This window comes from Bombus huntii, chromosome 14 (genome assembly GCF_024542735.1).
Source record: "Bombus huntii isolate Logan2020A chromosome 14, iyBomHunt1.1, whole genome shotgun sequence".
NCBI lineage: Eukaryota > Metazoa > Arthropoda > Insecta > Hymenoptera > Apidae > Bombus > Bombus huntii.
In genome coordinates, this window is record NC_066251.1 from 2227499 (window position 1) to 2254607 (window position 27109).

The 27109-nt window shown below is 32.9% G+C and overlaps 4 protein-coding genes and 2 long non-coding RNA genes across 8 annotated transcripts in view; 2 read left to right on the forward strand and 4 right to left on the reverse strand.

The window, feature by feature from the left end:
• LOC126872905 (probable chitinase 10) overlaps positions 1-2544 on the reverse strand; it is a 31248-nt gene extending 28704 nt beyond the window's left edge. The window contains exon 1 of the mRNA XM_050633156.1: positions 539-2544. Coding sequence (XP_050489113.1) covers positions 539-541 — 3 coding nt within the window. The 5' untranslated portion in view covers positions 542-2544. The remainder of the gene's footprint in view (positions 1-538) is intronic.
• A 5020-nt stretch (positions 2545-7564) lies between these two features.
• On the reverse strand, positions 7565-22230 carry LOC126872923 (guanine nucleotide-binding protein subunit gamma-e). Its single transcript, XM_050633203.1, has 3 exons — positions 22102-22230; positions 17769-17935; positions 7565-9026 (listed from the first exon to the last, which is right to left on the reverse strand). Exons 2-3 carry the CDS (start codon positions 17879-17881, stop codon positions 8921-8923), a joined length of 219 nt encoding a protein of 72 aa, XP_050489160.1. The 5' UTR covers positions 17882-17935; positions 22102-22230; the 3' UTR covers positions 7565-8920.
• On the forward strand, positions 9151-14174 carry LOC126872928 (uncharacterized). Its single transcript, XR_007692254.1, has 2 exons — positions 9151-13849; positions 13927-14174. It is a non-coding gene; the product is annotated as an uncharacterized LOC126872928 (long non-coding RNA).
• On the reverse strand, positions 12812-17757 carry LOC126872930 (uncharacterized). The gene is made up of 2 exons (XR_007692256.1): positions 14464-17757; positions 12812-14390 (listed from the first exon to the last, which is right to left on the reverse strand). It is a non-coding gene; the product is annotated as an uncharacterized LOC126872930 (long non-coding RNA).
• On the forward strand, positions 22177-26238 carry LOC126872922 (28S ribosomal protein S33, mitochondrial). 3 transcript variants are annotated; one of them, XM_050633202.1, is made up of 4 exons: positions 22305-22457; positions 22582-22764; positions 24985-25069; positions 25185-26238. In XM_050633202.1, exon 4 carries the CDS (start codon positions 25211-25213, stop codon positions 25547-25549), a length of 339 nt encoding a protein of 112 aa, XP_050489159.1. In that variant the 5' UTR covers positions 22305-22457; positions 22582-22764; positions 24985-25069; positions 25185-25210; the 3' UTR covers positions 25550-26238. The 3 variants fall into 3 exon arrangements, with proteins under 3 accessions (XP_050489157.1, XP_050489159.1, XP_050489156.1); XM_050633200.1 differs by lacking the exons at positions 22305-22457; positions 22582-22764 and adding an exon at positions 22177-22293; XM_050633199.1 differs by lacking the exons at positions 22305-22457; positions 22582-22764 and having other exon boundaries at positions 24908-25069.
• Positions 25648-27011, reverse strand: LOC126872920 (uncharacterized). The gene is made up of 2 exons (XM_050633197.1): positions 26417-27011; positions 25648-26302 (listed from the first exon to the last, which is right to left on the reverse strand). Exons 1-2 carry the CDS (start codon positions 26797-26799, stop codon positions 25648-25650), a joined length of 1038 nt encoding a protein of 345 aa, XP_050489154.1. The 5' UTR covers positions 26800-27011.
• Between the last annotated feature and the right edge of the window lie 98 nt (positions 27012-27109).

Sequence of the window (27109 nt, forward strand, 5' to 3'; positions counted from 1 at the left end):
ATGTGAATAAATTTATAAAAACTTGATTAAAAAGTCGATCCTCGTTCTAACAAGATAAAGTGAGAAGAACTTGGAATTCAAGCTAATCTCTTGGTTCTGACAAACGTGAATCAATTTACGAAAATTGCTTTAGAAACTTACGCGTTAAAGTCTGATAGGGTAAAATAAAATCTTCGTTAAAATTTACTATACCGTAGAAAATTAGTATCAATAGTATTATATAATTTACCAAAATAATTCTGTCAAACCGTCCACGAATTTTCTACATACGATACGACGTAGACCTGACGATTAATCACGATTTTGTTATTTTGGTGAATGCGAATAAACTTACAAAAATTGATCGGATATCGACTGACTAATTTTTCTTAACAAAGTAAGTAAGAAAATAAAACAGTGTTGAAAAATTGCCATGTTATACGACATTGGTATCAGCGATACCAATTTACCAATTCTATTAAACTCTCTTTCTCTTTTTTCTCTACTCTCAAATAAACACGATAACAAACAGATTCGGAGCTCGCACGTTTCCACTTACCATGATTCGTCCAGTTTTTCCAGCCACGCGTGACGCTCCGAACGTGGAAAGTAGCACCAATATCGACCAGACACGAAGAAGGGGATGAGTAAAAACAAGACAAGGCGCGGTCGAACGAAACTATACACGAGAAGAGCGTGTGTGAAATGCGGCGAAACTCAGTCCGTGAACGGAAACGAATGATAGAAAAAGGAAAAACGTAATCGATAGGAGAATCAGTGATCGAGGATCCACCGCCACATGATCGAGGAACTGTCACTGACAACAGTTCAGAAAGCACTGACCGTAGTGAACGAGTGCCTCCTGTCATTCTCTCCCTCCTCCCTTTCTTTCTCACTCTCTTGCTGTCTGTTTCTAGTCAGCTCGTTCCAACTCTCTTTTTCTTTCCCAACGGAGGAAGGAAGAACCCCCTTCCTCGAGGAATACTCACAATCACGATCAGGCTGTTTCGATAGTGGCTGCCCCCACAACCCTTCCTTTCCATCGTTTTTGCACACACGCGTTTTCAGCCCGGTATTCAAAAGCCGCACGAAAATTTTCGCAACAGGGGCAGACGATATCGTAGACGAACATTGTCCTCGGTAGCCGCGGCGACAATTAAAGCCACCTTTCATTTTGTGTACAGTAAGTGACTATGCGTGCTCTAAGTATATACATATATATCTACACACATGTATGTACCTATAAACACACACAGTATAATGTACGGAACGGTTTAGATTAGATATTGAAAGGAAATGTTTAACCCTTTGCGATTGGCAGATTTTTCTCGTGGTACCGACTACTCGAAATGATAGATACTTACAGTGTGAAAACAAATTTTGAATACCGCGATATCCAACTTCAAAGGGTTAAGATTCCATGAATGACCTAACTTGCGACTAATTGTGGTTTATCAGATTCTAACAACTGTTATTTTTGCGATAGATTGGGAAAATATCTACCGTTTAAGCGTCATACGTATCAGTGTTTATCATAATAATTATTCGGTTGGTATTGGATATAGATCAGTGTTGGATTGACAGGTAATTCTCGTTTATATTGGCAACGCATTGACGCTGACAACAGGGCTCAATCGGTTGCTCGGTAAATGGGAACGCGAGAGTGAAACGGCGATCCAGCGATCCACATCGGCCGACTAGAACAGCGTTTCCCAACCTATGCTACGTGAACCTTCCCTACGCTATTCGATCGAACACCACAAACGTAACTTATCCGTTCAAAGTCCTTTCCTTTTCCGACTTCCTTTTCGGGCATGAAAACGAGTGGCTGTCGTTCATATAATAATTTACTTGGAAGTTTGCCTAATTCGATTTTAGAATCGTTTCCTCCTCACTCGTCATAAGAAAATTCGAAGTTACGTGATGCAATTGTACGATATATTATGAAACGAAGTTTAATAATTTCGTATTTTATTAATTAATAATTTTGATGACTTTTATTTAATAACTATCTGCATAAAACTTCTAAACGACTTTGTTTCTTTGTTGCAGTTTCAAACAATTGGAGTATCGAATTTTCTCTTCTCAAGTGACGAAATTCGAAAAAAATTGTTGTCAAAAAGATAAGAAAAGGCTCCACCTGTTCGTTTGCTTATTATACTTTGAAACAAATCATTTCGATCAATTGAATGTTCACTCGAATGCTTTCACTTTCTTCATTTACAAATGAAAACGGTTGCAATTAGGTCTCCGAAGGATAGGAATGTCTCTATTTCTAATATAGCGATTGATCTATCATGAAACTATTCGTAAATCAGATTCAACTGCGCAAATCAGATTCTTGCTTCCAGTAAGAAGTGGACCGTAGAATTTGCGAACCGGTTTTCTTGATTGTGGAAATATATACGAATGACTCCTATAACTTTGAACTTTCTAGGACATGGATAAAGTTTAGGAAACCACCTAAAGATCTCTATTAACTTTTACCATCCCATGATTTTCACCTCTGTCAAAACTTCTCTTGCATATGATTTGATTTACGACATAAATTATATCGTCACACGATTATATATGTATAATTTTGCATGGTATCGTGCTTGAATGAAATATTATGACACTGTACGTCACATATCTTCATTACTATAAATCTCGAGTAAAATCAACATTTTTTTCGAATAAAGATAAATATTCGTACGATTAATGATTCCAAAAATAGATTGATAAATGAACTATACAGTTTTTATAACTTTGGTTAACAATATCTCTCCGACTATTGTATCAGTAAACTATAATTATGTGGCTTTTGATCTTTGCAATCGGAAAATGCTTCAGTTGATAAAAACCGTAGTAAGAAATGGGTCGTAGAATTTGCGAACCAGTTTTCTTGGTTGTAGAAATATAGACGGAAGACTCGTATAATTTCGAACTTTCTAGATGGATAAAATAAATTTGGGAAACCATCTAAAGATTTCTATTAATCGTTATCGTCCCATAATTTTCACCTCTGCCAAACTACTTAACTGCAATTAAGGGGAAAGATACGACACGCGTTAAGAATAGAATCGTACAAAAACGAACTTTAGTTTTCGTCAGATTTAGAAAGAAAGGCGCGATTTAACTCAATCTCGATCAACTCGTTGTCAAGCTTCGCGTTAAACATTACTTTTTAATTCAACATTCCTTCGTGATGCAATACTCCGTAATCTGAAAAGACGCGTTGTTGCAACCAAGAAATATATACTTGCAGCATACCGAATGCAGGAACGCGCAGAGCGCAAACTTTTACAGAGCGCATTCGTATAAAATCAGCAAACAGGCGATCAAGAAATAGCGACAGTTACAACAGAATTTCACTCGGTCCCACATTATCTTTATGTTAAATCTTGGAAAGGATACGCTACATATGCACACGCGACGCAGGCACATGCACATACGTCGTTTCTGTCAAATATTCTCATTATTGTAAGAAGAAACAGCTAGCGTACAAAACGCGAAAGAAATTGTTACCCGCTGTCATTCTCACTATTCAATCGACTGTTTTGAAAAGGGGTCTCGTATTTAGGACGAATTTTCACTGTCCTCGCCTTTTTCTTCAAATTCTTTTGTCGCCTCATTCGCTGAAACACGTTGAAAGCTTATATGGGAATATCCTTAATCAAAAGAAAACATAATGCACCGTGTCCTCCACGAAAAGGAACGGCTGCAACGAGAAGGTGATTGTTCAACCTAGATGTCATTTTTACCTGTCGCGTAAATGAAAGAGTACCTTTAATTAACCGGGCGTCTGAAGGCTTCCATATCGTTACTTCATCGATATACATATTAGACATTTATATCTATCTATATCCTTAGTAGAAAATAACAATAAATACGAATATTTGAATTATTATAACATCGATGTAAGTTCGTCATTTCATAGGTAAATTAATTTCCAAAACTCAATTGCAACGTAAAAGTAGACTTTTCTAGTGTTTCTTCATATAATTAAGTTTAATATTTATACGTAAATTAACTGAAAACGTTAAAAAATTGTGATTTCAATATCTGCTCTACAATAGAAATGTTGTTTGTTACTGTAGAAGCTTTACAAAATAATATATCTGTAATATTCGAGATATGTTTTATCCGAATGACGATCGTTTAAATGTTTCATAATAATATCAAATAACATCCTTATATCTCAATGTGCATAATGAGAAAATATTGAAAGTCAGGCTCTTGAATTTATGCTTAACAGTTGATTGCCATGAAAATATTCTAACACGCGTTGCAAAATGGCACTGCGGAGGAAATGGTATCGATCATCGATGTTAATCAATGATACAATAAGGTATGCGATAAGCTTGCTTGGTACAATTCTATAGAAACTGACTGAGTAAAACGAAATTTTATCGCCATTGTCCTATGTTATTTATCAGACAATAAAAAATTAATTTCATTTTTGAAAATGCTGCCACTCAAAACTTCCGAGCATATCTATAAAGTTTCCCTTCGATAAATGAATGCATTATTTTAAATATTATACTGTATTATGATAATGAAGATATGCATATTTAGTTATTCATTTTCTTTTCTTGCAAGGAAGTCATTACATGCTCCTTTTTGTTAGAAAGCATTGTAAGTAATCTTTTTGACATTTATAATTATAACATTGTCCTGATACCCGGACTTTGTTATAACTCTTGAAAAATACTAGTTAATAAGGAACCTACACAAGATTCATGACATATACATACAATTAAGGAGATTCAAATCTAGAAATGGAGGCCGTTTAATTGGACTTTCCTACCACATTAACCTTTCACGAGAAATTTCCTTTAAATACGACCAAATTTACTATAAAGATGGAACATCGTTGCATATAAACTAGATGGACTATCACTAATTAAGGCAAAGTATTCTAAGCATAGCGGTAAAATAACCGGTCCCATGAGTTAATTACACAGAATTTCTGGATGTTTAATCCTCAGCCAGGTGCATAAGTTTGATAAATATTTGGTAATAGATCACATACTAGAAACGTCTCAAAAAGCGTTAATTAAAGTTTGGAGATAAGATAATCGTTTGTCTTAATTATTTAAACCATTAAAACCGAGAAGTATTGTATGCGTATGTGTTTCATTCATATGAGAGATAGATAGAGTATTAGATCTGAAATTCGTTTCTCATTTGTAGAGATTTTAGTGAAATTTCATGAATAATTCTTTAATTTTATGAATAAAAATGTATATTTTCATTACATTTATTTTTTCGCAATGAATCCTACATATAATATGATGAAAAACGAACAATTTGACTTATTTCGAAGAATTTGAATGATTTTAAATTATGTCTCAACAAATACACCTACAAACTGGAATATCCGATATACTTTTATCATCTTTTACAATTTTCTAATAATTTAACATATTAATATAGCGATTTAATACACTTTGATGCTATTAAGTGATTAATGATTCAACATTCAAAACAAATATCTTCTTCCTCAATTATCTATTAGCAGTTCATTAATAAAAATTAACGAAGAAATATTTTCAGGCTTAAATTACGTATCACAATGTTCCTTCTTCATATTCCAAGATAAGAAACTATGGTACCAATTAAAAAAGTACGTACACCGATAACAAACGAATCATAAAATATTTTATATTCGTTATCACTTATATTTCAATAGATATTAACCTTCGAACACATTTGCTAACAATAAATCTTTCTTTCCTCGTGCAAACGGATGGGCCACGTGATTTTTTCTTAACGTCTCCTACAAGTACAAACACGTAGAGAAATAATTATCGTGCATTCTCTAGGAAGAAATCACCATCGGTTTTATTAATCGCCCACATCGTCTAGAACGTTTCATGGAAGACGATATCGAAATAAAATACCGTGACCAAAGCATATCCTCGATAATTATTAATTGTTGGAAAGCCAAGCAGCTATCCATAAGGCTTCTTGCATGTAGTAAAAAGTGAAAGTAATTTTTCATTATGTTCCTCTTTTCATCCTTCACACGCGTTTTATTCGATGACACAACGATATAATTCGACATTGTACCCCAACGAAAATACAATCTCCTTTCTCGTTTTCTGCTTTTTTTTTCTTCGTTCTCTTCTTCTCATCCATCATTTTTACAAATACGTAGGTACATTGTTGTAAACACATTTCTGAAATGCAACACCTCCTCCAAAAGGAATCTCGGCCTCGTTCGCCGGACGTTTCAGGGCTGAAGATAAGTTTTCCTGCGCGAGCGAGCTTAAGAGGTTTGCTTGGTAATCGACAGTGGAAACGGTTGTTGAACAATGAACGCCAGAATCGATACAGAATATCGTGGGCGAAGAATCACGGGCCACGTCAATGGCCGTTCAGCAGAATCGCATCTCCACGGTGTATTCTTCGGCAGTTTCTTGTGGTTTTGAACAACCCTCGAGAGAATTCGAGTTAGGCGTTTACGATACTTTATTTTTGTTTTATCTGTCTGTGGTACATACAGGATGGTCCCTGCAATGAAAATTGCTTTAATAACATTATAAATTCCGTTTACAAATTACAAAGGAAATTGGTACGAATTAATACTGTACACTGCACCGTGAAACGTGTTATTTTTAAGTTTTCTTTCTTATGATCTGTTTTAGGGTATAGACTTTATAATTATCCGTGTGTTTTGTTGTTAAGCATACATTTTGGCAGTCTTAGCTATGCAAAATTGTCATTCGTGGTACAATTAAATTGGAGGAAAAAGCAATGGATCGTTTGAAGAAAGAGTTATTCAATGATATACTTCATTTTTCTTAGGGAATTGAATTTAGAAATTACGGAGTATATCCGCAATCTTGTCTGATGTATTTATAAATATCGGTGTTGGTCTAATTTATTGGTGGAGAAGTTTCCAACTTTTTAAGCTTATCGCTGTTGTTTTCTCTTGTTTTCTAAAATTAGTGACGATCGAGATTAATTAAAATAGAACATCATATAAAAATGATTGTTAGATTAATGTACATACGATGTTAATGAAATATGTATTAGGAATAAGAGTCTGTGAAATTATTTGTTTAAATACGCAAGATATTTCATTCGCCATAAATTCTTAAATATATGCTAAAAATATGGAAAAATGTTTAACAATGAAATCGCGCGGATTAGATGATGAAACACGTATAATAATATCAAAATTATCATTTTATAAAAATTTTTAAATGAGCAGACATCTTATTCCTTCGAGTCGTATAATTTTGCTTCAGAGACTTTTCACATCTTCATAAATGTCAAAAATATTCAAGATATTCACGAACAATGAAACACCTTGCATTTACCTAACGCTATACTTATTTGAAGCAACGACGTATCTACCATAGTGATTAAAATAAACACGAGTTTAATCAAATAACCAACGAATACGATTAAACTTTACGATGACCAATTCGGAAACGTCGAATTAACTAACTTAATTAAAAGGTAGAAAACACTACCGTTCTTTTGCAAAATAAAAACGTTTCTATAAATTCTGAAGAAACGCTAGATTACGAAAGCACGCGACAGAAACTAATGCCCGATGTAAAGGAACAGGACGAAACAGCATACAATAATCTCCATTAAACGATGTGAATATATTATATTTTCGTAAGAAATTCGCAGAAATATGCATAGCGTATTAATCGTACGACATATGGTATAACGTGTGTACATATAATGACGTTAGATTACATTGTGTACTTAAGATAAATAATCCTTACACGATATAATGAACGATTCAAAAGAGTTTTCCGTGGTACTAGATTCGAATTGCACATGATGTGTATTACGACGCGTAACACATGTCCGAGTCGAAACGGTTTGGATCGAATCGAAACGAATTGAGTCGAATTGGAACTGATATTATTCAGAACTGATCCAAAACTCGGAACTCGAAACGACGACGAAGCGGAAGCGCGTACTCGTAGCGGAGCCCGTTTCAGAAGATCCGTTCGTTTCGCGCCGTTTCGCCCGCTCTCTCGTCTAGTCCTCTTAGATCGATTAAATTTTCACCGTGTCCGTACCTTTTCGTTCGTAGCCTTGCTTTTCTAAAATCCTCGGATAGATTAGATCGAGCTCACTCAGAGGGAATCCATTTATTCCGAGAGAAAGGGAGCGGCCCTTCGAAAAGAAGGAAACGAAGGATGAAGAGGCTGAAGAGAGTGAGAGAGAGAGAGAGAGAGAGAGAGAGAAATAGAGAGCGATAGACGCACGAGGTGAAAGTTTAACCAATTAATATCGATACACGATACTTTTCGCGTCTCGGTTCGCCGTCGTGCGAATCGATCGAAACTTAGCCAGATCAAGGACCACGTCCTCAGAATAGCTCGAGTAGTCAATTCGAGAGCCGCGGAGATTAGAGAGACAAAGAAAGCCGGGCTGAAACGTGCCACTCGTTCGTTTGCATGCCAAACGGGAAAGTTACCGCGAACAGGTAACCGCGAGGAATTAGATTGTTGAATAATTTGCTCCGGCTACTTTGATTTCGCTTCGCGCCAGTCGTGCTCCTCCTTCCGAGACTTTGCTGCTTTCCTGGCACCTTCCTCTTCCAGGATTTCATCCAAATCGCTCCGCCAACGCCTAATTTCTCTTTCTCTTCTTGTCCTTCTTCTTTTGCTCATCGTAATTCCTTCCCATTCGTCATACGTCTTTCTTATCCTTTCTTTAACTCCTTCCTCTTCTTACTTTCTGTCTTTTTTTTTTTAACGTTTTTCTTCTTTTACGTGTATGTATTCCTCGTCTTTCTGTTTTTTTTTTTTTTTTATTTTAGTTTGTCTGCTTCGTTCTTTTGGTTTTATTATTCGTTTCGCTGGTTTAACTTGAAACGCGGCTAAAACGTTTTCCGCTTCTCCTGCTCGCTTCGGATGGTATTCGCTCAGATGCTTCCTCGCCTCTTCTCCTTCTCCTTCTCCCCTGCGGTTCTACGTCCTGATTACATGATTATGCATTTGCCTCTCTCGGCCCAGGGATTGTTCTTCTTGTCGGGCGCGTGTATCAGTGGGTCAGTCTTCTCGTTCTCTTCCACATACTCCCTCATCCTGGAAGCAAGCAGATCGTCTACTAGATCAAGTTTTCTTTTGATTCAGTTGTGTTCGTTCGCTTATATTTTCGACTATCGCTGAAGGTGGAATCTCTTACGAGAACGTTGAATGGTTCTAGGAATCGAAAAAAACGAAATATTTATTAATGATTGAATATACAAGATTAAAAACGAAAGAGCGCGAAATAATGAAAAAATATCAATAATGAAGAATATTTGCAACCTCTGATGGAATGGTTTCGAATAAAAAGGCAAATTATGTTGAACTAAGCTACAACACAGTTCGATACAGAAATTCTTGCGAAGAAGTAAGAAATTAAAAAGAATCGATTGGGAAAAGCTGCAGACAATTGTTTATACTAAAAGGTGTTACGATATATTATGCATTTAATGATGATATTTCTAACATGTTTATGATTGTCGATTTAACTACCAATTACTTGTTGATTACGTACACGTTCAGTGATCGATCATATTCCCATATCACCATTACATAATTCTTACATTATCATTATGCAACAGTTACATTATCAATGCATATTGGTTACGACTCTACCCATTGATTGTATATCAATTTTAATCAATTTCGTTACGAATTATATCCTGAAAAATGACTAGTTTTGTAATTTTAATTTTAAAAGAAATTTCAATCAACAGATTATATAAAACATTAATTCGAATATCTCGCTCGAAATATATTTGATCTAATAAGTATTTAAAATATGATATTTTCAGGAAAGAACAAAATCCAAGTAAATTTCCAGGTGCCTGAGGAGAACACGTTGACGAGATACAGGATCGTTGTAAACGTAACAAGGTTGCAAGCGATGCAAGGAAAAGTGCAGCGAGGAACGAATAGTTGGTCGTTTCGCCGAGAAGGCTCGGTGAAAGGGACTCGCGGCCAGTCTGGCCGATTTTGCGTTCAAGGAGAATTCTGTGTTCCGAAGGTTCGCGACTGCTCAATCGCGATCGACCAATTTTTCCGATTTTCTCGCTAAATACCTGTAGATAAAGCAACTTCGATAAAATCTAATTCAATTCGTGCAACTATGCTTTATGACGTCGGCCTAATCAATTCGCCTTCAAATAAAAAGAATCAGAGAAACATTAAGGCTTTGCAAAAAGTTAAAAAGTATCGTAGTAGGTGGGTATCTAGAAATTGTAGTGTAGAACAATGTAAACTTATTCTTATAGGTGTGTTACAATTATTGGTTTAGAAATTATTTATTGCAAATTATTTTTGAAATTTGTCTTTATTGAGAATTTATCGATCGCAACGATATCTTAAAAATTTTTCTTAACTTTCTGATAATGCCTTTTGCAATAGTTTCAGATTTCTTCATTAAAATGAATTTATAGCACTTTCTATTGCGCTCTGTTGTTTGCACTGATCTCCAGATATCCAACGTTATCTTGAATCTATCTGATCGCAAAGAATAAGTTGAAAGGATACGGCACGAATTCTTCAGCTATGTCGTTGAATAAAGCAGGTCGTCCTATGTCTAGATGCAATCGCAACTATAATTCCAGCACGATTTTTTCAAGTTGACGAGCTACGGGGGAAAGATTTGAATTATGTATCTGGTATCGAGATACAGTAGGGATTATGTAATGGTAATGGAATTATTTTAGTTGAATAGGCAGGACATTGTAAAGGATTTATTCTGAATCATGAAAAAATTAATCTTAGAATTAGGTATCATTCTTTTAAAAAAATATCCAAAAGTATCGTACGTGTTCTAAAACACAGCAATGGTCAATAATATAATTAATTAACGGTAGTAAATAATTTTTGTACACATAGTAGTTTCTACTTTAATTTACTTAACTCTGTGGTATGCTTATTATTATTTTTAGTATTATATGTGGTATGCTGTGTATGTTAGAACATTCAAGCAAAGCTGTTAATGAATCGGTTGTATTAGTCGGTAGTATCAGTAAATCAGTAATAGTTATAATAATAAGAATCCCCTGTTCCAGTTAACCCGCAGCTTAGCGGAAAATGCGAGAAAATTATAAGCTTTCACTTATCGCTCTTTATTAGAAACGAATGTAGGTTAATGACCTGTTACTACTTACACAAGTAACTTTTCAATGCTTGTTTTAGAAAACTGTTTTATGTTAAAATCTTATAATCGTATTATTCAAAATTATTTAAAAATTGTCAAATTATTATTAAACTTTGTCAATTGCTTCCTAAGATAGGCGAATGAGATAAATGAATTATTATTATTTTCTATTTATTAAGATCTAAATATCTTACCAAGCACATCATTCCATTACGCTTAAAGGACCCCCGTTCATTATGATAGAAAATAATTTCTACAACTTTCACAACATAGTTTCTAGACTTCCACATGCATCCAAACCCTATAATATAAACTATATTATCAACTTCAATATATCAAGTTTGGAGACATTAAATTCTATGTAAAAGCTCGTTTAACTCCCAGGCAGCAAAGACTGGGTCAATACTGACTCATATAGATATTTCATGTTTATTAGATACTTTCTATATTACATTTACGTATTCTGTTCTATTAAACTGTTAGGTTGAGTAATACATTCATTCACGTTTCCTTAAAAGAACGTCGAACGTTATTAGTATAAAATCTACCTAATTAAAGAGTAACTTTTTCATTCTATTTCTTTATTTTATACCTTTTATGAAAAAAATTCAAATACGTTCCTTTTCACGTTCTTTAAGTAGTTTTTATTATATTTTTCGAAAATGGACTAGCATTAATAATTTATTTAATTTTCAGCCTCATAGCCTAGGAAATGTGAACTTGGTTTACATAGTCTTCTACTCAACACACATACCCGTACAATTATTCACTCGTCTTTCTCATCCTTCCATAACTCCATTCATAACATTTATCCACCTAACTCTATTCAGATGACTCTATTTCGAACGCTTACTCCTTACTCTAGCCTCTGCTATTCGCTTTAGAACTATCCTAATCCCTCCATTTATCCTCTACTTCATTGCATCTGCTTTTCTTTTCTCCCGCCCTCGTCCTTTTCCTTCCTCATTCCTACAATACTGCTCCTTTCCACCATTCCACCACGCGTTACTCCCTTCTATCGTACAGAACTTTTTCCACGTTTAAATTTACTGTTTGCACACCTGTATAGTTCTCTACTAAGTATTTTATCGTTATATATATTCCTTCGGTATATCCTACACAGTGTGTCCTGCTCCTTTCTCCAATACCTATTTCCTTCTTCCATATTTTCACATCTTGCTCTTACCATAAGGTTCTAGCTTCCCCTTGTACCAACCTCCATAAAGTGGGATGCTCACCACCGTATAAATACCTGTACAATATATGATACTCAGAGTTTCTTATTTTACTGTACTGCGACTGTTTTTGGTTCGGTATCTCTCAGCCAAAAAGGAAGAATAAATGCTTGTTTACAATGCATCTTACAATAGCAAATAGCAAATTAGAATTCGAAACAATTAGAGTGTTAATTTCTTTTTGAAGTCTATTATTTTCTGAATCAATCAGAGCTTCATTATATCGATAAAAGTGGTGGGTGTTAAATCCAGGCCATTAGTGTTTATAGTCGACTACATTGTCCACGTAAATCGCCTATAGTAAGTCACTGTATGAAATTCTAATAGCGACTATGATATACAAATATAAGTATCCCTACTAGATAAGGCTAATACACGATACAAAACCAACTTTTCCTATGTACCACAAGAGCAAAGTTTCACAAGTATAATGCTTCGCGAAAGTATCCGGAATGTTTGGCATAGAAAAGTTTTACGAACACAGTCAGCTTTCTATATTGTACATTAACTTTTTACTAAATACATGTTAATAGTAAGTACCCTGTAATTTCTACATCAATTCTCAGATTCGTTCCAAATTTCACGAATAAAATCATTCACAGTCGTAACTCGCTACGATATAAATGAAATTTGCGAAGACGTTTTATGTAATACACATAATACAGTGGCTGCAAAAAATACTAGCACGCCACTGTGTTTATTATAGGAATTATATACTGATTAATTAGCTCCGAGTATATTAAATTTCTATAAAAATTTCGCAGGACCTCATGAAAAATCATTTCATTAGAAACTAAGGATACGTGTAAAGACTTTTTGTATATACCGTGTGTACGTAAAAATTTGCTATGGTAAGCGTTCGAATAGTTTTATGAGTCGCTGTATACAATATACGTTGTATGTAGTTGGCACGGAAAATACTATTCCTTCCAAGGAATTTCAAAGCGCGCGAAGGGAAAAAGCGCACCACGTTTGAAAGAGGAGAATGCCCGGCGTTAAGTGCAAGACGGTGAGCGAGAGATTAGCTCGATCGGTAAGAGAGGAAGAAAAAAATGGGAGGTACCTTTCACTCGGGCACTCTCCGAGTAGCAGACCGCGGAAACTTTTTGCTTTCGCGTACGATTCCCCTCGAAAACCGCAACGAGCAACGTCGTTGCTCGAATGCGGTTCCGCGTTCGTTCCGCAACGCTGTGCAACTTCCCATATGTTATCGAACACTGAACGTGTGTCTCATTAGGTGCGCGTCGCCATTACAGCCTCTAGACCTCACAGGAATATTCGATTAATTGTGTGTGTCCACTCAAACGAACCAAGATCGATATATAAGCAAGATTATCCTTATTTACTTATTTGTCGATTTGCCTGAGACCTTTTTAATTAAAATAGCTGTCTATGTTATTGTACTAGAGTGTAACATATCCGATTGGTGATGTAATATGGTTTTTTCGATCCTTTACCGACTGTACGATGGTTAATGTTACATACATCGTAGAAGTTACACGTCAGCAGCCGTTTAGGTAAAAATTTATCGTCATTAAAAGGAATCATTGGCAAATTTTAAACGTATAAAGAAATAAAGAATATTTTCTACTAGCTGCTGCCACTGGCAAGGCAAAGATATAACGCAAGATTGTGGGTATTGTGCAATAGGTGGTAGACTACGGATTTTGATATATTTATGGGAAATTTGAGGATGCAAAGGTACACGGAATACACATAATACGGATATTGTATAGAACACGCTGCGCTTAAGCTCCGTTCTTCGTAACTGTGCCCATAAAGATGTAAATTTGCATAAATATCTGCTAGTAGTAAATATAAAAGCAGAATGAATTTATAATACAGTGCAGTATGTATCCATTCAGTTGTAACGTGCACGTAAAACGTCCTCTCTCTTTAATAAAATTTTTCCAATCCGAGGTAGTCTCCTTCAACTAACATAATATAAGAATCAGAAGATCAACAAAGATGGATCTACATATCACATTTTCTCCTATGGTTTTCACATCTTCTTACATCTTCGTTCATGACGTGGGACTATCCGAAAATTACGCCTTTCTATCACATTAGGGAAGATAATTAACATATAAAACTCTTACAACTTTGATACAATTAATTCGTTTGCACGAACCAGCTGGTATGTAAGTATGCACAGTGCGAGCGTCTAAAAGCGATCAGTCCACGAATATGCGATTAACAGATACTCCACGTCCAAGGAGATCCTGTCCCAACGTGTAATATGGGAACGTCGGTGTAATTTAACCTTGACTGTCGATTACTAGCAGCATGTTGCGGCACACCGCGCCACGCCACACCGATTACGTCGTCATCTACACTATCTATACGTCTCGCGTTTCTCGATTCGTCTAGGAAACTGCTTCTATGATCACTTTGTCCGAACGATTTTTATACGACACCGCGACGATTGTTTCGTTCGAGTCGGTTCAACATGACTCGATCAATACTGCGTCGTTCGATTTGTTTTTTTAACCACCGTCTGAGTTGCCACTTTATCGCAATATAATATCTCAAGTATCATGAACAACCCGGAGGTTATAATAAAAACCAATACACGGAAGAGGCAAATAAATGGAAAAACTGTATTTCTTTTTTAAAGCAAATGTAAATTATATGAACAGCTTTTGTTCTCGAGTACAGAAGAAGTAAATATACGATTCTTCTAAACGTAAGCAATCGAGAATTTCTTACATATTTACAAAGAATTCGGTAATCGTGAGAAGAGTAAATGAGAAGAGACTTTATTTTTCCAAGAAAAATCAATGTAACAGTGTTTCATCAGAAAATCGTAAAATACATAGATTTGATACCTTGTCTTTTAAATAATTACGGAATTGTTAATTACCTCTTTATGATGATATCGTTTTATTTCTAAAACTAATTGCATTTGTTTTGAAAACTTATAAATCTTTATAATTTGGAATGGATAACTATACATGCAAAACAGCACTAATAAGTACTAATTCAGCGTCGAGACAAAGAAACACGATAGTTCGAGAAGTAACTAATTAAGAAAAGTCTTAGGATCAGATAACAGTATGTAATCTATGAACGAAGGATTCTAGACGTTTGACATTAAACTATAAAGTATTAATATGTTACAAGAATGAATTTCCAAAATGAAGAGAATCGATTAAGCATCAAGTACTCATAGCAGCTGAAGGATTCTGAATTCATTACAGCAGAATTACTAATATTGATTTGACCTAATATCCTAGTATAATGTAAAATAATATTGAAAATAGTATTCGTCGATAATCGCCTATCTTTTTTGTGCAAATTTGGAATTCTAAGATTAATTAGCGCAGAAAATGACAAATCAACGCATGAAATAATATTCAAAATTCCTTTCTTATCTCAGCTTAATTTTATACAGATAACATTTTCCATTCTAATATTATAAATTCGCCACAATACAAATATTCTTTCCACAAAAGTACTATAACTTATTTATCCAATTTACTTTCCATTTTTCATTAGATATATATTACTAACTTTCAACCTGTTGATCGTTAAATCAATTTTCCTGACACCTAACGACTCGACAGATACTCCCAAGTAATCTGACAAAAGCAAGTTGACGAACAAAGAAAAAAAATTATAAAATAATTAGCAAGAGCATTCATATTCTCGGTAGTTTCAATGATAATGTCGATACGAAAGATTGCAAGCTTTTGCGTTTACTATTGCAAGGTTTTCTGCTGCAAAAGTCTTCATAATCGTTTTCTTGGCCATTCAAGTTCTTTTGATTAATTATCAAAGTCAGTAAAATACCAACAAAATTGTCCGTCTCGTCCAGCTTCTAAAGTTTTTCGAGGACTTTGGAATACGCCATATGAATTTTAAGAAGGAAACAGTTTTTACATGAAAGCAAACATGAATTCGAATAAACGAATATGTGCAAGAATGTGAATGATGCTTGATAAAAAGATTCGAAGTATTTAAAACAATTTGTTATAAATGATATATAGATACTATGACATTAAAATAATTGTAAATTTAACAAATATGATTAAAACGATTACAATGCCATGTTAATAATTTCTTGTGATAACTATGGTAATTTTTCCTAAATAGTATGAATAATCATTATTTTCCTGTTGTACTATGAACGCCTTTTTTAAATATTGAAGACAAACGAGAAAAAGAATTGAAAGAAAGAGGATCTCGGATCAATTACAAAGCTACTAGGAATATATGTATTGTAAAACGTATTGTATTGTATATAATTAGGAGATTTTCGAATGTCTGAACTGAATTTTACAAGATCAGAAAATAAAAATGATTTGCTTCTCACAATCTTCATCACACTGTTTATGTATTACACGATGTATGTATGTGTTATGAATACCTTCGTAGCTAAAAATAACTTCGAAAGAAATGCTAAATATAACACAAAATCACTTGGGTCATTTGAATGGAACATTGTTTACTGGATGCTGTTCTAGATTAATCCGTCTTAAATTTAAATTAAAAATAATATCAGACATACAGTTTCCTTAAATATCGTGTCACGTCATTATGTATCATATGTTTATTAAATTTGGCTGTGATAGAGCCATTTGAAGTACAACTAATCTTCCAAACAATATCATAAAATACATATCAAATGCAAATAGGAATGTGGTTTTGACTATTAAAACTTCTCCATTAATATTGTGTGCAATTTTTAGAAAATCCTCATACGATTCACTTTTCCCAGTGTAAAATGTTTCTGTATCTTTTAGTACGTTATTTATTTAAAAAGTTCGGTATGTTTACTAAATTGTAGCCTGCAGAATGGTACAAAGATGTTACTCTGCGCGTCTTGTATAAAAATATTGTCTAAATCCTGAATCCTTTTTAACTTCATCTATGCAACCTATCAAAAAATAATGAATCATTTCACAGGACATTCTTTCTATGATACCCAGAAGATAAAGAAAATACAAGATGAACTATTCAGCCTAGAAAATGCGGTATAATAACTAAACAAGGAATAATTAAATACATAAAAAATTCGTTGAAAGGACGGAACAGTCCATCGGGAAAATTGAACAAAAAAATTCAACCTATTACTCGAACAACGATAAAACAAGAAATGAGGTGAAACAGGACAGCTACTTATACTGACCAATAGATTTCTACGATAACAAAGATAGATAGGAAACAACATCATGCGTTAATCAGTGTATCAAACGAAACAAGAAGCAAAATGAAAAGACGCAAATGAAATTTCAAGAATAATTGACGAATATAGGATGAGACAGATGGGGTTGTTGGACGCGTAACGCGAAACTTTCCGTGGACCATCCTGGTCGTATCATTGTCTACTAAATAAGGTGACACAATAGAATCGTAAAAAGGAAGCGGAAATAAGAAAAAATTGGAGAAACAATCGACGAAGGTGGGACGAAAAAGAGGGGTTAATGGACTTACGCGACAATACTCTTCGAAAGGGGCCACCGTTCCATATCAGCTTGGTACTTCATGTTCTCGATCTGCTTCTTCAATGCGTCCTTGTCCATGTTAGCTAGTACACTGGGATCCATGGTTATAGCCGCGCCTCCCTTTTGCCAGATAAGAACCGAATAGCGCTTGCGCCTCTACGAAAAATCAATAGAACCGACTATGTATGGGGACTCCTGTTATTGGAACACCAAACCTACGTCACACACTGGCAACAGGAAATTCGATTCTGCGAGGAAAAGTGCACGAACTTTTCCCTCGTTGCGACCTCCGCGAGATGACAATGGATCTTGTTCTGTTCCTCGTACACACGTGATATTCGAGCCGTGCGTGATACGGATCGAAGCGTTATATAGTTATTTAGCCATTATTTCACTAATCGTTAGCTTATAGATCATTATACCGAAGACACTTGATACTTTGATGCAGCAGGATTCAAGGACATGATCTTGGATTTCTCGCAACTGCGTAAACAAATGGTTTGCCATAGGTTTGGATAATTGGTACAACGTCGCTTATAAAAGAGAAGATGGTTTTTTTCCTATTTTATCTTGCTCTAGGCAGAGGGATGCTATCACTACAGTTGGGGAATTATAAATTATTCAATAATTACTTTTTACTGAGTATTTACAGAATGTCCCATAAAGAGTGGTACAATAAATAGCAGGGCAGAGAAAAAAAACGAATAAAATGTGTAGAATAAAATATTTTAATATGACACTTATAGTTAGAATTATAGTTTCGATTCAGAACTATTAGAACTATAAGATTTCGAAGAATAAAAAATTGAAATATTAAACCTTCGCGAATGATGATCTTTCAATTACTAATACCTACAAAAACCTAAAAAAATAATAATTATTTTTTTCTCAATACTTGTTTTTCCATTCGTTGATGAGCTGTTTTTAAGTACTTTCAATCAAGAACCCTTTGACGCTTCCAACGGAAGCAACGAAGCTTGAATCTTAACGAGGAACACATGGAACAAGCACAATGCGCGTACCCATAATAAATTTCTAATGCTCTCTTCTCTTTTTACGGTTTGCACACTTATTCTTCTCTACCGGTAATGACCATTAGGCAGAAAAAAACCATAAATGAATGAAATTTGAACGTTCGAACGATAAAGTGAAAATACTCTTGAAAATATTTATTGCTTTAAGCAAAAATTAATTCCGATATTTCTTTACCTTCAAAAATATTAATACGAACTATAACACCGTCAGATTTGAAAAATAAACACTGAATGGAACAGTCTGTTCATGAAAAAGTCGATTCGTTGCTCTACCTTACACACCGATCAAGATTACTGTATCATGTATCGTAATTATCGAATTCATGGATACATTCCACATAAAATAACTACTATGGCTTCGTTCTTCGACGTTTCATAATTTGCCCTTTCAAGTTTAAATTGTCTATGTTACCTTAAGTCTTATATTATCCTAAATGTTAAAATACTCTATTTCCCTTTCTATATACTATGTACAAAGTATCCGAAAAGGTCGGGACAAAACTCATACTATATGTTAATGAGGTCAAGTAGATAAAAAAAAGTTCATATAAACTTACGTCCGAAAATGCTTTATTGAAGAGTTATAAGCGTTCAAAAATTTGTATTAATTATTTTAACAGTTACAGTAAATGAAGAATCAAAATTTCCTGCTTCTGCAGAAACACAGAATCCCAATCGTCGAACTAATAATTGTTGAACTTTTTCGAATATTCCTGCTGTTGCAGAGATATGGAATACTAAATGCATTCGATGCATGCTAATTGCGATTCAGTATAACGAGTAACCTCCCGAAAATCTTTGAACACTTATAACTCTTCGATAAAGCATTTTCAGATATAAGTTTATATGAATCTTTCTGTTTTGTCCCAATCTTTTCAGGCATTCTGTATGTAACAACTACTTTTAGTAAAAATCATTATTTCATGGTACTTGGAAGAATTGCATCTGTAATATTCTTTTTCGAAAGAGAAACAAAATCATTAAATAAATTCATTGTTTTATTCTAAATAATGTTAGACGCAAATGTACGAACACTACAATGTACGCTTAGAAGATAATTCCATTTGTGTTTCTGTTGATTGTACGAACTGTACTGGCTATGTACTTTATTTGTCATAAAATCTTCCAAGAAATTACTTTCACAATGTCAAGCCAGAACATGCTCGCAAACAGGCTTGAAATAATTAAAAGACATTTAAGTCCATCGTATGCATGTTCACATAACATTGTACAAGTGGAAATAACAAAATTTCCTAATTATATTTAAATGAATTTACTTGGAAGAGAAACTAACTCAAAATATACGAAATTTAATTAATTTCGAAGAAAATTAAGTTATCAAACTGTTATAAATCAAAAATAAAATCTCAATAATGTCACCTTTAATAGAAATTTAGGCGATCATATATGCTACAGCTATCTCATTTTGGCACAACTTCTTGAAGTTTCAAAAATAAAACAAAGTACTACATTGATTCTAGAATTTACGATATTTCGAGTTTCAGTATCTTATTAGTTACTATAACTACATATATCTAAAATGTTAGCTGTTACCCTAACACGTCTTTATATTTTTTTCACTCCTAAATTAGAAAGATCGAATTAAACAATATTCATGAATGGATGATTATATTTCATATTATAAAAAGTTACCATAATTAAAAATAAAGATTTCTACTGCTCAAGGCTACTCCTCCTCGCACGCCAAAAATAATCTCCATTTTAGCGATCCTATCATACGAGTTGATTTTTGTCACATCTATACTATAAATATCGGTGCGAGTGTCTCTATTGCTATTTATTTCCTCTCATATTTTAAGTTACGATAATAATCATAGTTTACATTTCATTCTACTTTTCTATTTACTGTGAAACACCCTGCATATAATTGCTAATTACTATCACATAAACAGTAACCATATTTACGACTTATTTTTTCATGGAGAATCAGTTTTCTACTGGCATTGTACTTATTTGGTGATCTATATTACCACACATATGCATTATGCATGCATATGTACGTACGTGTACGAATTACGACATGTAGCAAACACAATTTCAAAATCGATTCTCTCCAGTAAAAAGTCTGATACAACAAACAAATTTCGCACGTGTTTCTTTAATACTTCATAGAAATCTTTTATACTATAGAATTTATATCTTTTTAAACAAATCCAAACTATACATATAGAGTATGCTCCAAAATACGGTAATACCATCGAGCAGAGATAATAAATCAGAAATAAAAAACACAATTTTTAAAAACATCTAAGGTTTCGTTTTCGAGAAAATGAATTTTGAAAATGTATCGAGTAGAGTATATGTCTAGATAATGACTCGATGAACCATTTAGATTGATGAAACATTTTGTCTTATTCAATATTTTTGTTAGCTTACGTTGATAAGATAATAGATTGTAAAGAAGGAATGTAAACCAAGATTCATCACGTCATTACTTATGAGTTAAACGCACGTATAGTTGTTACGTTTTCAAAATCTCCAAGTCAGTCTCCTTGAAAACGAAGCTTTATATACAAAAATTGTATTCTTCTTATGCTTTTTATTCTTTTCTATGGAGAATCACATCCTGCTTTTCGTGGGACATCCTGTATAAATTACACAGTAATCCGTTTAAAATATGTTGTATGCACCATATCCAATTTTAAGTGCAGGAAACAAACATTCAATGTTCCTCCAACAAAAACGCTCGTACAATTTACGACTTTCCCCAGAATCGTGATTTTCATCTTTATAATACAATATTACACATTTTATCTAGTCTGACATATTATTTGATTAGTGATCAGTGATCAAACATGTTATTTCCAACGAATGAAGTCTTTATCAGGCGTAAAAATTACAGACGTTTGCGGTCTACGACTAATATAACGTATCAACGGAGAAAAACTTCGCAGCTCGAGAGAACAAAATCTGCTACAACCATTTGCCTCGACGTTCACTTCGGTCTCGAGAAATGTCTCTTAAAATGCAAGGCACGTATGTATAGCCAACCTACGCTAAAACTAAGACCAATGGTATCTGAAAAATCAGCACTGCAAAATGCAGTGGAAATTTTTCGGACACCGTTTTGAAATATCTTGGCGCACCACCACCAACGTAATTAATACAGATAGATGCAAATATGAACAAATGCCGAGCGAAAATTCGGCGAAATAATTATTATCGCCGTATCTAGATTCGTTGTTTCGAAATCGTCCGCTCGCAGAATCGAATCGGTGTTTTCTCTTGACGATATTTTCGACAGGTATTCTCGATACTGGCACTTACCCAGTAAACAGAATTTCGGTGACGAGAAGAAGTCACGTGCCACAGGAAGTTCGTCCGATAGTCGTGGTCGAATATTAGAGAGTAGCACTCACCTTGCCGGAGGTCGGAGAAGTTCTGAGATGCGCTGACTCTTGGCAGGTTTCTCGATTCGCTTACGGAAGCCTCAACAAAACTCGCCAATCTAATTTGCTGGTAATTTACGTGCCGATATTTTCAATCATTGTTGTCATAAGAATATTCCTCGACGAATGCTCCGTCCGCTTATAATCCGTAATGAATAAACTGACCGTGTTAACCTTCCTGCCGACCTGGATGGATCTTGATTCCGTTACAGGCCTCCTATGGTACCGATGAAAGTAAGCTTTCTGTGAAAAAGAAATAATGTTCATTGTTTCTAAAAGTACAATATATCGTTGTTATATATGCATATTCATAAGGATATAATATCGATAGTGGGAAATATTGTAATTTCTGATTAAGGTAGGTTTGATGGTATAAAATAAAGCTTTGAAGAAAAAAAAGAAAACAGAATTTAATGTATTAAAAGAATGTGAGCCGATAAGAAATTATATTTTTGGTAACATTGAAGATTTAGAGGAAATTTAATTTAAATGTTGATTTCTGTTTTAAGTACATATATATTTTAAAGGATAAAACGAAAAGGTAAGACGATAGTATGTGTGTAATTGCCATTGTTTATTGATGATATTAATTCAATTAGAGAGCAGTAAGTTTCGTGAAGTCCCGTTTTAAATGTATGAAAGTTCATACCCTGGGGATCTCTAATCTGTTGCTTACATATTATATGTATATGCAGATCGTTATGTACGTAATGGTACATAAGGATTATGATGTTCTCGTTGTTATCAGTGAATTTATTGTGGCTCTTTTTTACAATGCTTCAAGAACAATAAAGAAATAGCGTAATTTATATATTAAAAACATGTTCTTCAAACAAAATTTGTCTATAAAATTGATGAGTAAAATTTAATACGGAAATTGAAAGATCACATTTTTGAAAGATTTCCGAAAATTGATAATATCTTGTTGTACTCTTTGGTTTTGTTCATAATGACATAATTGGATAATAGTTAGTAATAGTTAATAATGAGCAACAGGGATTTAACAACTTAGAACAGTATATAACAATCTTCAAATGAGTCTACATAAAATCAGAAAAGCAATATTATTTCATTTTGAACACATTACAAAAATTAACAGCATGGATTCCCATTTGTATTGCAATTAGTCCTAGTATTAACATATTTGCTACCTACTGTTAATCATTGTTGCACAGTGCAAGCTTCTTATTATATTTGCTAACAAGATTGGCAAAATCTACTTGTAAGGTATACTAGATTAAAATGTTGGGTCATATTGTTCACTTAATTTTTTCCATTTAATGTTTCCTAATAAAAAAAATATACAATTAGATTTATATTAAAATATTAAATAATATATATATGTAAAAATTTGATATTAGAAATACACACATTGATTTTAGGCAAAATTTTGATTGTTAATTGAAATGAATTAATCAAAACAGACAATACAACATCATTATACAACATTACAATTTCAATACACAATAAATTAAAGTTAATATGAACAAATAAAGTTAAAGTTAATTGAAAATTCTGATATTATTATAATTGAATCCTCAGTTCATTGAATTTCTCAGGAATTATTTACGATATCGTATATTTTAAAGTATTTACATTTTAACAAGCAGATCACTCGAGATTTAAACGAATACATTTGTCGACTTCTAACTAAATTTCACGGATAGACGAAAACCGATTAATACTAAAGGGAGAATTTCATTGGTGAATTACAGGGATTGATTTATTGACTGATGGTCGAGATTTATTACATAAAATTTGTATCGGTAGCTCAACATTGTAAGCAATGAAAAGAATAATCTATTTATTTCATTATTACACTTGAACAAATGATAATAGATATGTAACTAATTTATAATTAATATTTATTATAATTAATTTAATTACATGTGGACCAAAGATTCCCTATTTCTTTAGGCACAGTATCATTTATATCCGAAATAAAGTATGTATATTACATTTACATACATTTACAAGAATTAAAATCAATCTAACAGATATTAATTTTTTTCTAATTATGGGACCATTAAACAGGTTAAAGAAACGGCAGTTATGTATATGTTGTTGTATCGTCAAATTCGTTTAATTATTAACTTCATTTTCTGATATCTTTATTTTCTTTAATCAAAGAATGATAATAAGATAGATACTAATATACTTACGTTTATCACAAGGAAAACTTTTAAATACCAGTTTACGATGTTTAATCAGTAAAATTCAAATTTCACGATTTGACATATTGCGCCATATGCGTATTCTACTGAGCAGGAAATTTAAATCCTATAAATGAATCAAATATTTTACAATATTCAATAAAATGTAATAAAATAAATAGATATAAGGAAAAAAATTGAAATAAAAATAAAAAAGATTAATAGTAAAAATTCATATAATATGTGTATTTTTCTGTATGCATACTTTTTGTTAACATTTGCAAAAAAGTCAAACGAAAATTGTATAATAAAAAAACAACATATAACAAATAAATGATAAATCATATTATCAATTAATTAATAATTCCAACATTCTTTATTGGAAGAAAATTTACTTTTTTAAATAAAAATATAACAATGTTGATGTAATAATGTAATTATGATAATCTCACCTGTAAATTAATTTTAGATAATTATATAGGAATTTGTAAGTTTATTATTAACAATTTTTTATCTTTTTATTAATCTTTGTAAAAAAAATTATGTTTATTTTAAATCAGCAGTTGATTCTATTCGAAATATTTTAACACTCTATATATTTATTGAAGGTACTGCTATTCACGCCTGAAACTTAAAGTTCTAAGTAGAAGCGAATATCAATAATTTATTACACCTTCATATACGTATTTAATAGTACGTATTTAGTTAAAGTAACATATTAATGATTAAAATTCAAAACTAGTTAAATTTAATAGACAATATTATACTTTCTAACCTATATAACCTTAATTTATTCTTCTTTACATAGGATACATTCTGAAAAGAAATAATCAAATGTCTTTTAAAATGAATAAATACTTGGATCTTGCAAAAACAGGTACCAGTTATGCCAAACATATGAATCGTTTAAGTAATCGAATATTTGGTGAAGTAACAAGAACGACTAATAAAAAATCGATGAAAGTAGTGACATTATTTAGCGAAAGACCAATAAATAAGCGACCAGAAATTGTTGATTATTATCCACGGCACGTTGAATCTGATTTATTAATGAAACATCTTAGGAATTATGGATTATACAGAGATGAACATAAAGATTTTAAGGAAGAGTATCAACATTTAAGAGAACTTCGTGGCAAAAAGAAATGGATTCCTCCACTATTTAGGAAGTAATAAGTTATTTGATTTGTTTAAATTCAGTGTATTAAATCAAACTGTATTTGTATAAAATGTATTTCGTATAATACATGTGCTTACTTAAATGCCAAATGTTATGTATAAATAATAATGTAAAGATACCAAAATACAAAATGAAAAAATAGGTATAATTTTTTAGAGTATGCAACAATAATATTAGAATAAGAAACAGCTTCAAAATTAAGTGGTAATAACAATTCAAAATCATCTATTTCTATTTGATCCTTATTTTGTTGTACTGTAACTTTATCAAATTGTTGAATGTTGCACAATAATGATTTATTCATAGCACCATTGAAATTTCCTACAAATTGATTCTTTTTTTGAGAACTTCCAATTTCTTTATATTTATAGATATTACTACTTGGTTCTCTTGCTACATCTAGATAAGACATTTTATAGTAGCCATCGGAGGAAGATGCATTCTTATTGTTAAAATTATTGGAAATAGATGGATATAACTTATTCCAAAAATAAGATTTGTTCATACTTTCTATAGGTACCTCTTGATACTTTATTGCTGTCCCAGTTTTATTATGTAAATGTATTTTTGTATTACCTGGCCAATAACTTATTCGTGAACCTAATTGTAAAAGATCTGAATGATTCCATAAACTATCATGTACATTAATGTTTTCTTTAAATGTACTCTGTTTTTCATTTAATTTGGTGTTATTTTCCCATTCTTCTGTGTCCTTGCTATTAAAAACTAAATCATCCATCCATGCCCTAATTGCAAAAGTTATACATTATAATTCATTTTCAAATACATATGTCAAATTTTTATTTCTCTAATTTAAAATTTTATGAAAATTGTTGGTAAGTTTATTTTTGAACTTATACCTGAATGCACCGACATCGATATATGTTGGAAGATCTCCACATTCTAAAGAAAAATTTGTCCAAGATGCAATTCCAACTAGAGCTATCTCATGTTTTTGATTCTCACATATAACTGGAGAACCAGGATTACCAGCACAGGCTCTCATTTCATCCTTAAACTCAACCATTGTACAAAATACATTTGTGTAAGTTGTATTTGTTTTTATCATATACGTACACATTTTCCAGGAATTAAGAATTACTTCGTAATATAGAACTGGCTTAGCTAGAACTTTTGAAGATGGTGCAACATAACTTTGCCATCCAAATATCAAACATAGTTTGTAATCATCATCATATTTGACAGGCACAACCTTAGGTAGGATTATTTTATTATGGCACATGTCAAATGGCTTAGTAAGTTTTAAAAGAGCTATGTTATGATCTCGATCAGGAAGAACAGAATAAGCTTCATATGTGGGATATATATATGTAGCTTTTACAGGTAATGTCTGTTTAGAGTCAGTTCCATTTAGTCCAGTTGCAAATAAAGTAATGGACTGTATTAATAAAATTAAGATATGACTATATATATATCCTTTTCTTAGTGTTAGGTAGAAAAAGTATCATACATTTCTCTTGTCTTGCACACATTGCGCTGCGGTTAAAACCCAATCTGGTGATAGAAGTACTCCACCACATGGTGCTACTGTT

What these genes read in the sequence shown, in the direction of transcription:
- LOC126872920 (XM_050633197.1), bottom strand. Translation starts at nt 26,799, where the DNA reads ATGTGCCATAATAAAATAATCCTACCTAAGGTTGTGCCTGTCAAATAT. An exon ending in ATCGATGTCGGTGCATTCAG is followed by an intron (nt 26,303 to 26,416) that starts GTATAAGTTCAA and finishes TTTTGCAATTAG; the next exon opens with GGCATGGATGGATGATTTAG.
- LOC126872923 (XM_050633203.1), bottom strand. Translation starts at nt 17,881, where the DNA reads ATGGATCCCAGTGTACTAGCTAACATGGACAAGGACGCATTGAAGAAG. An exon ending in CTTTCGAAGAGTATTGTCGC is followed by an intron (nt 9,027 to 17,768) that starts GTAAGTCCATTA and finishes GCTTGCTTCCAG; the next exon opens with GATGAGGGAGTATGTGGAAG.
- LOC126872922 (XM_050633200.1), top strand. Translation starts at nt 25,211, where the DNA reads ATGTCTTTTAAAATGAATAAATACTTGGATCTTGCAAAAACAGGTACC.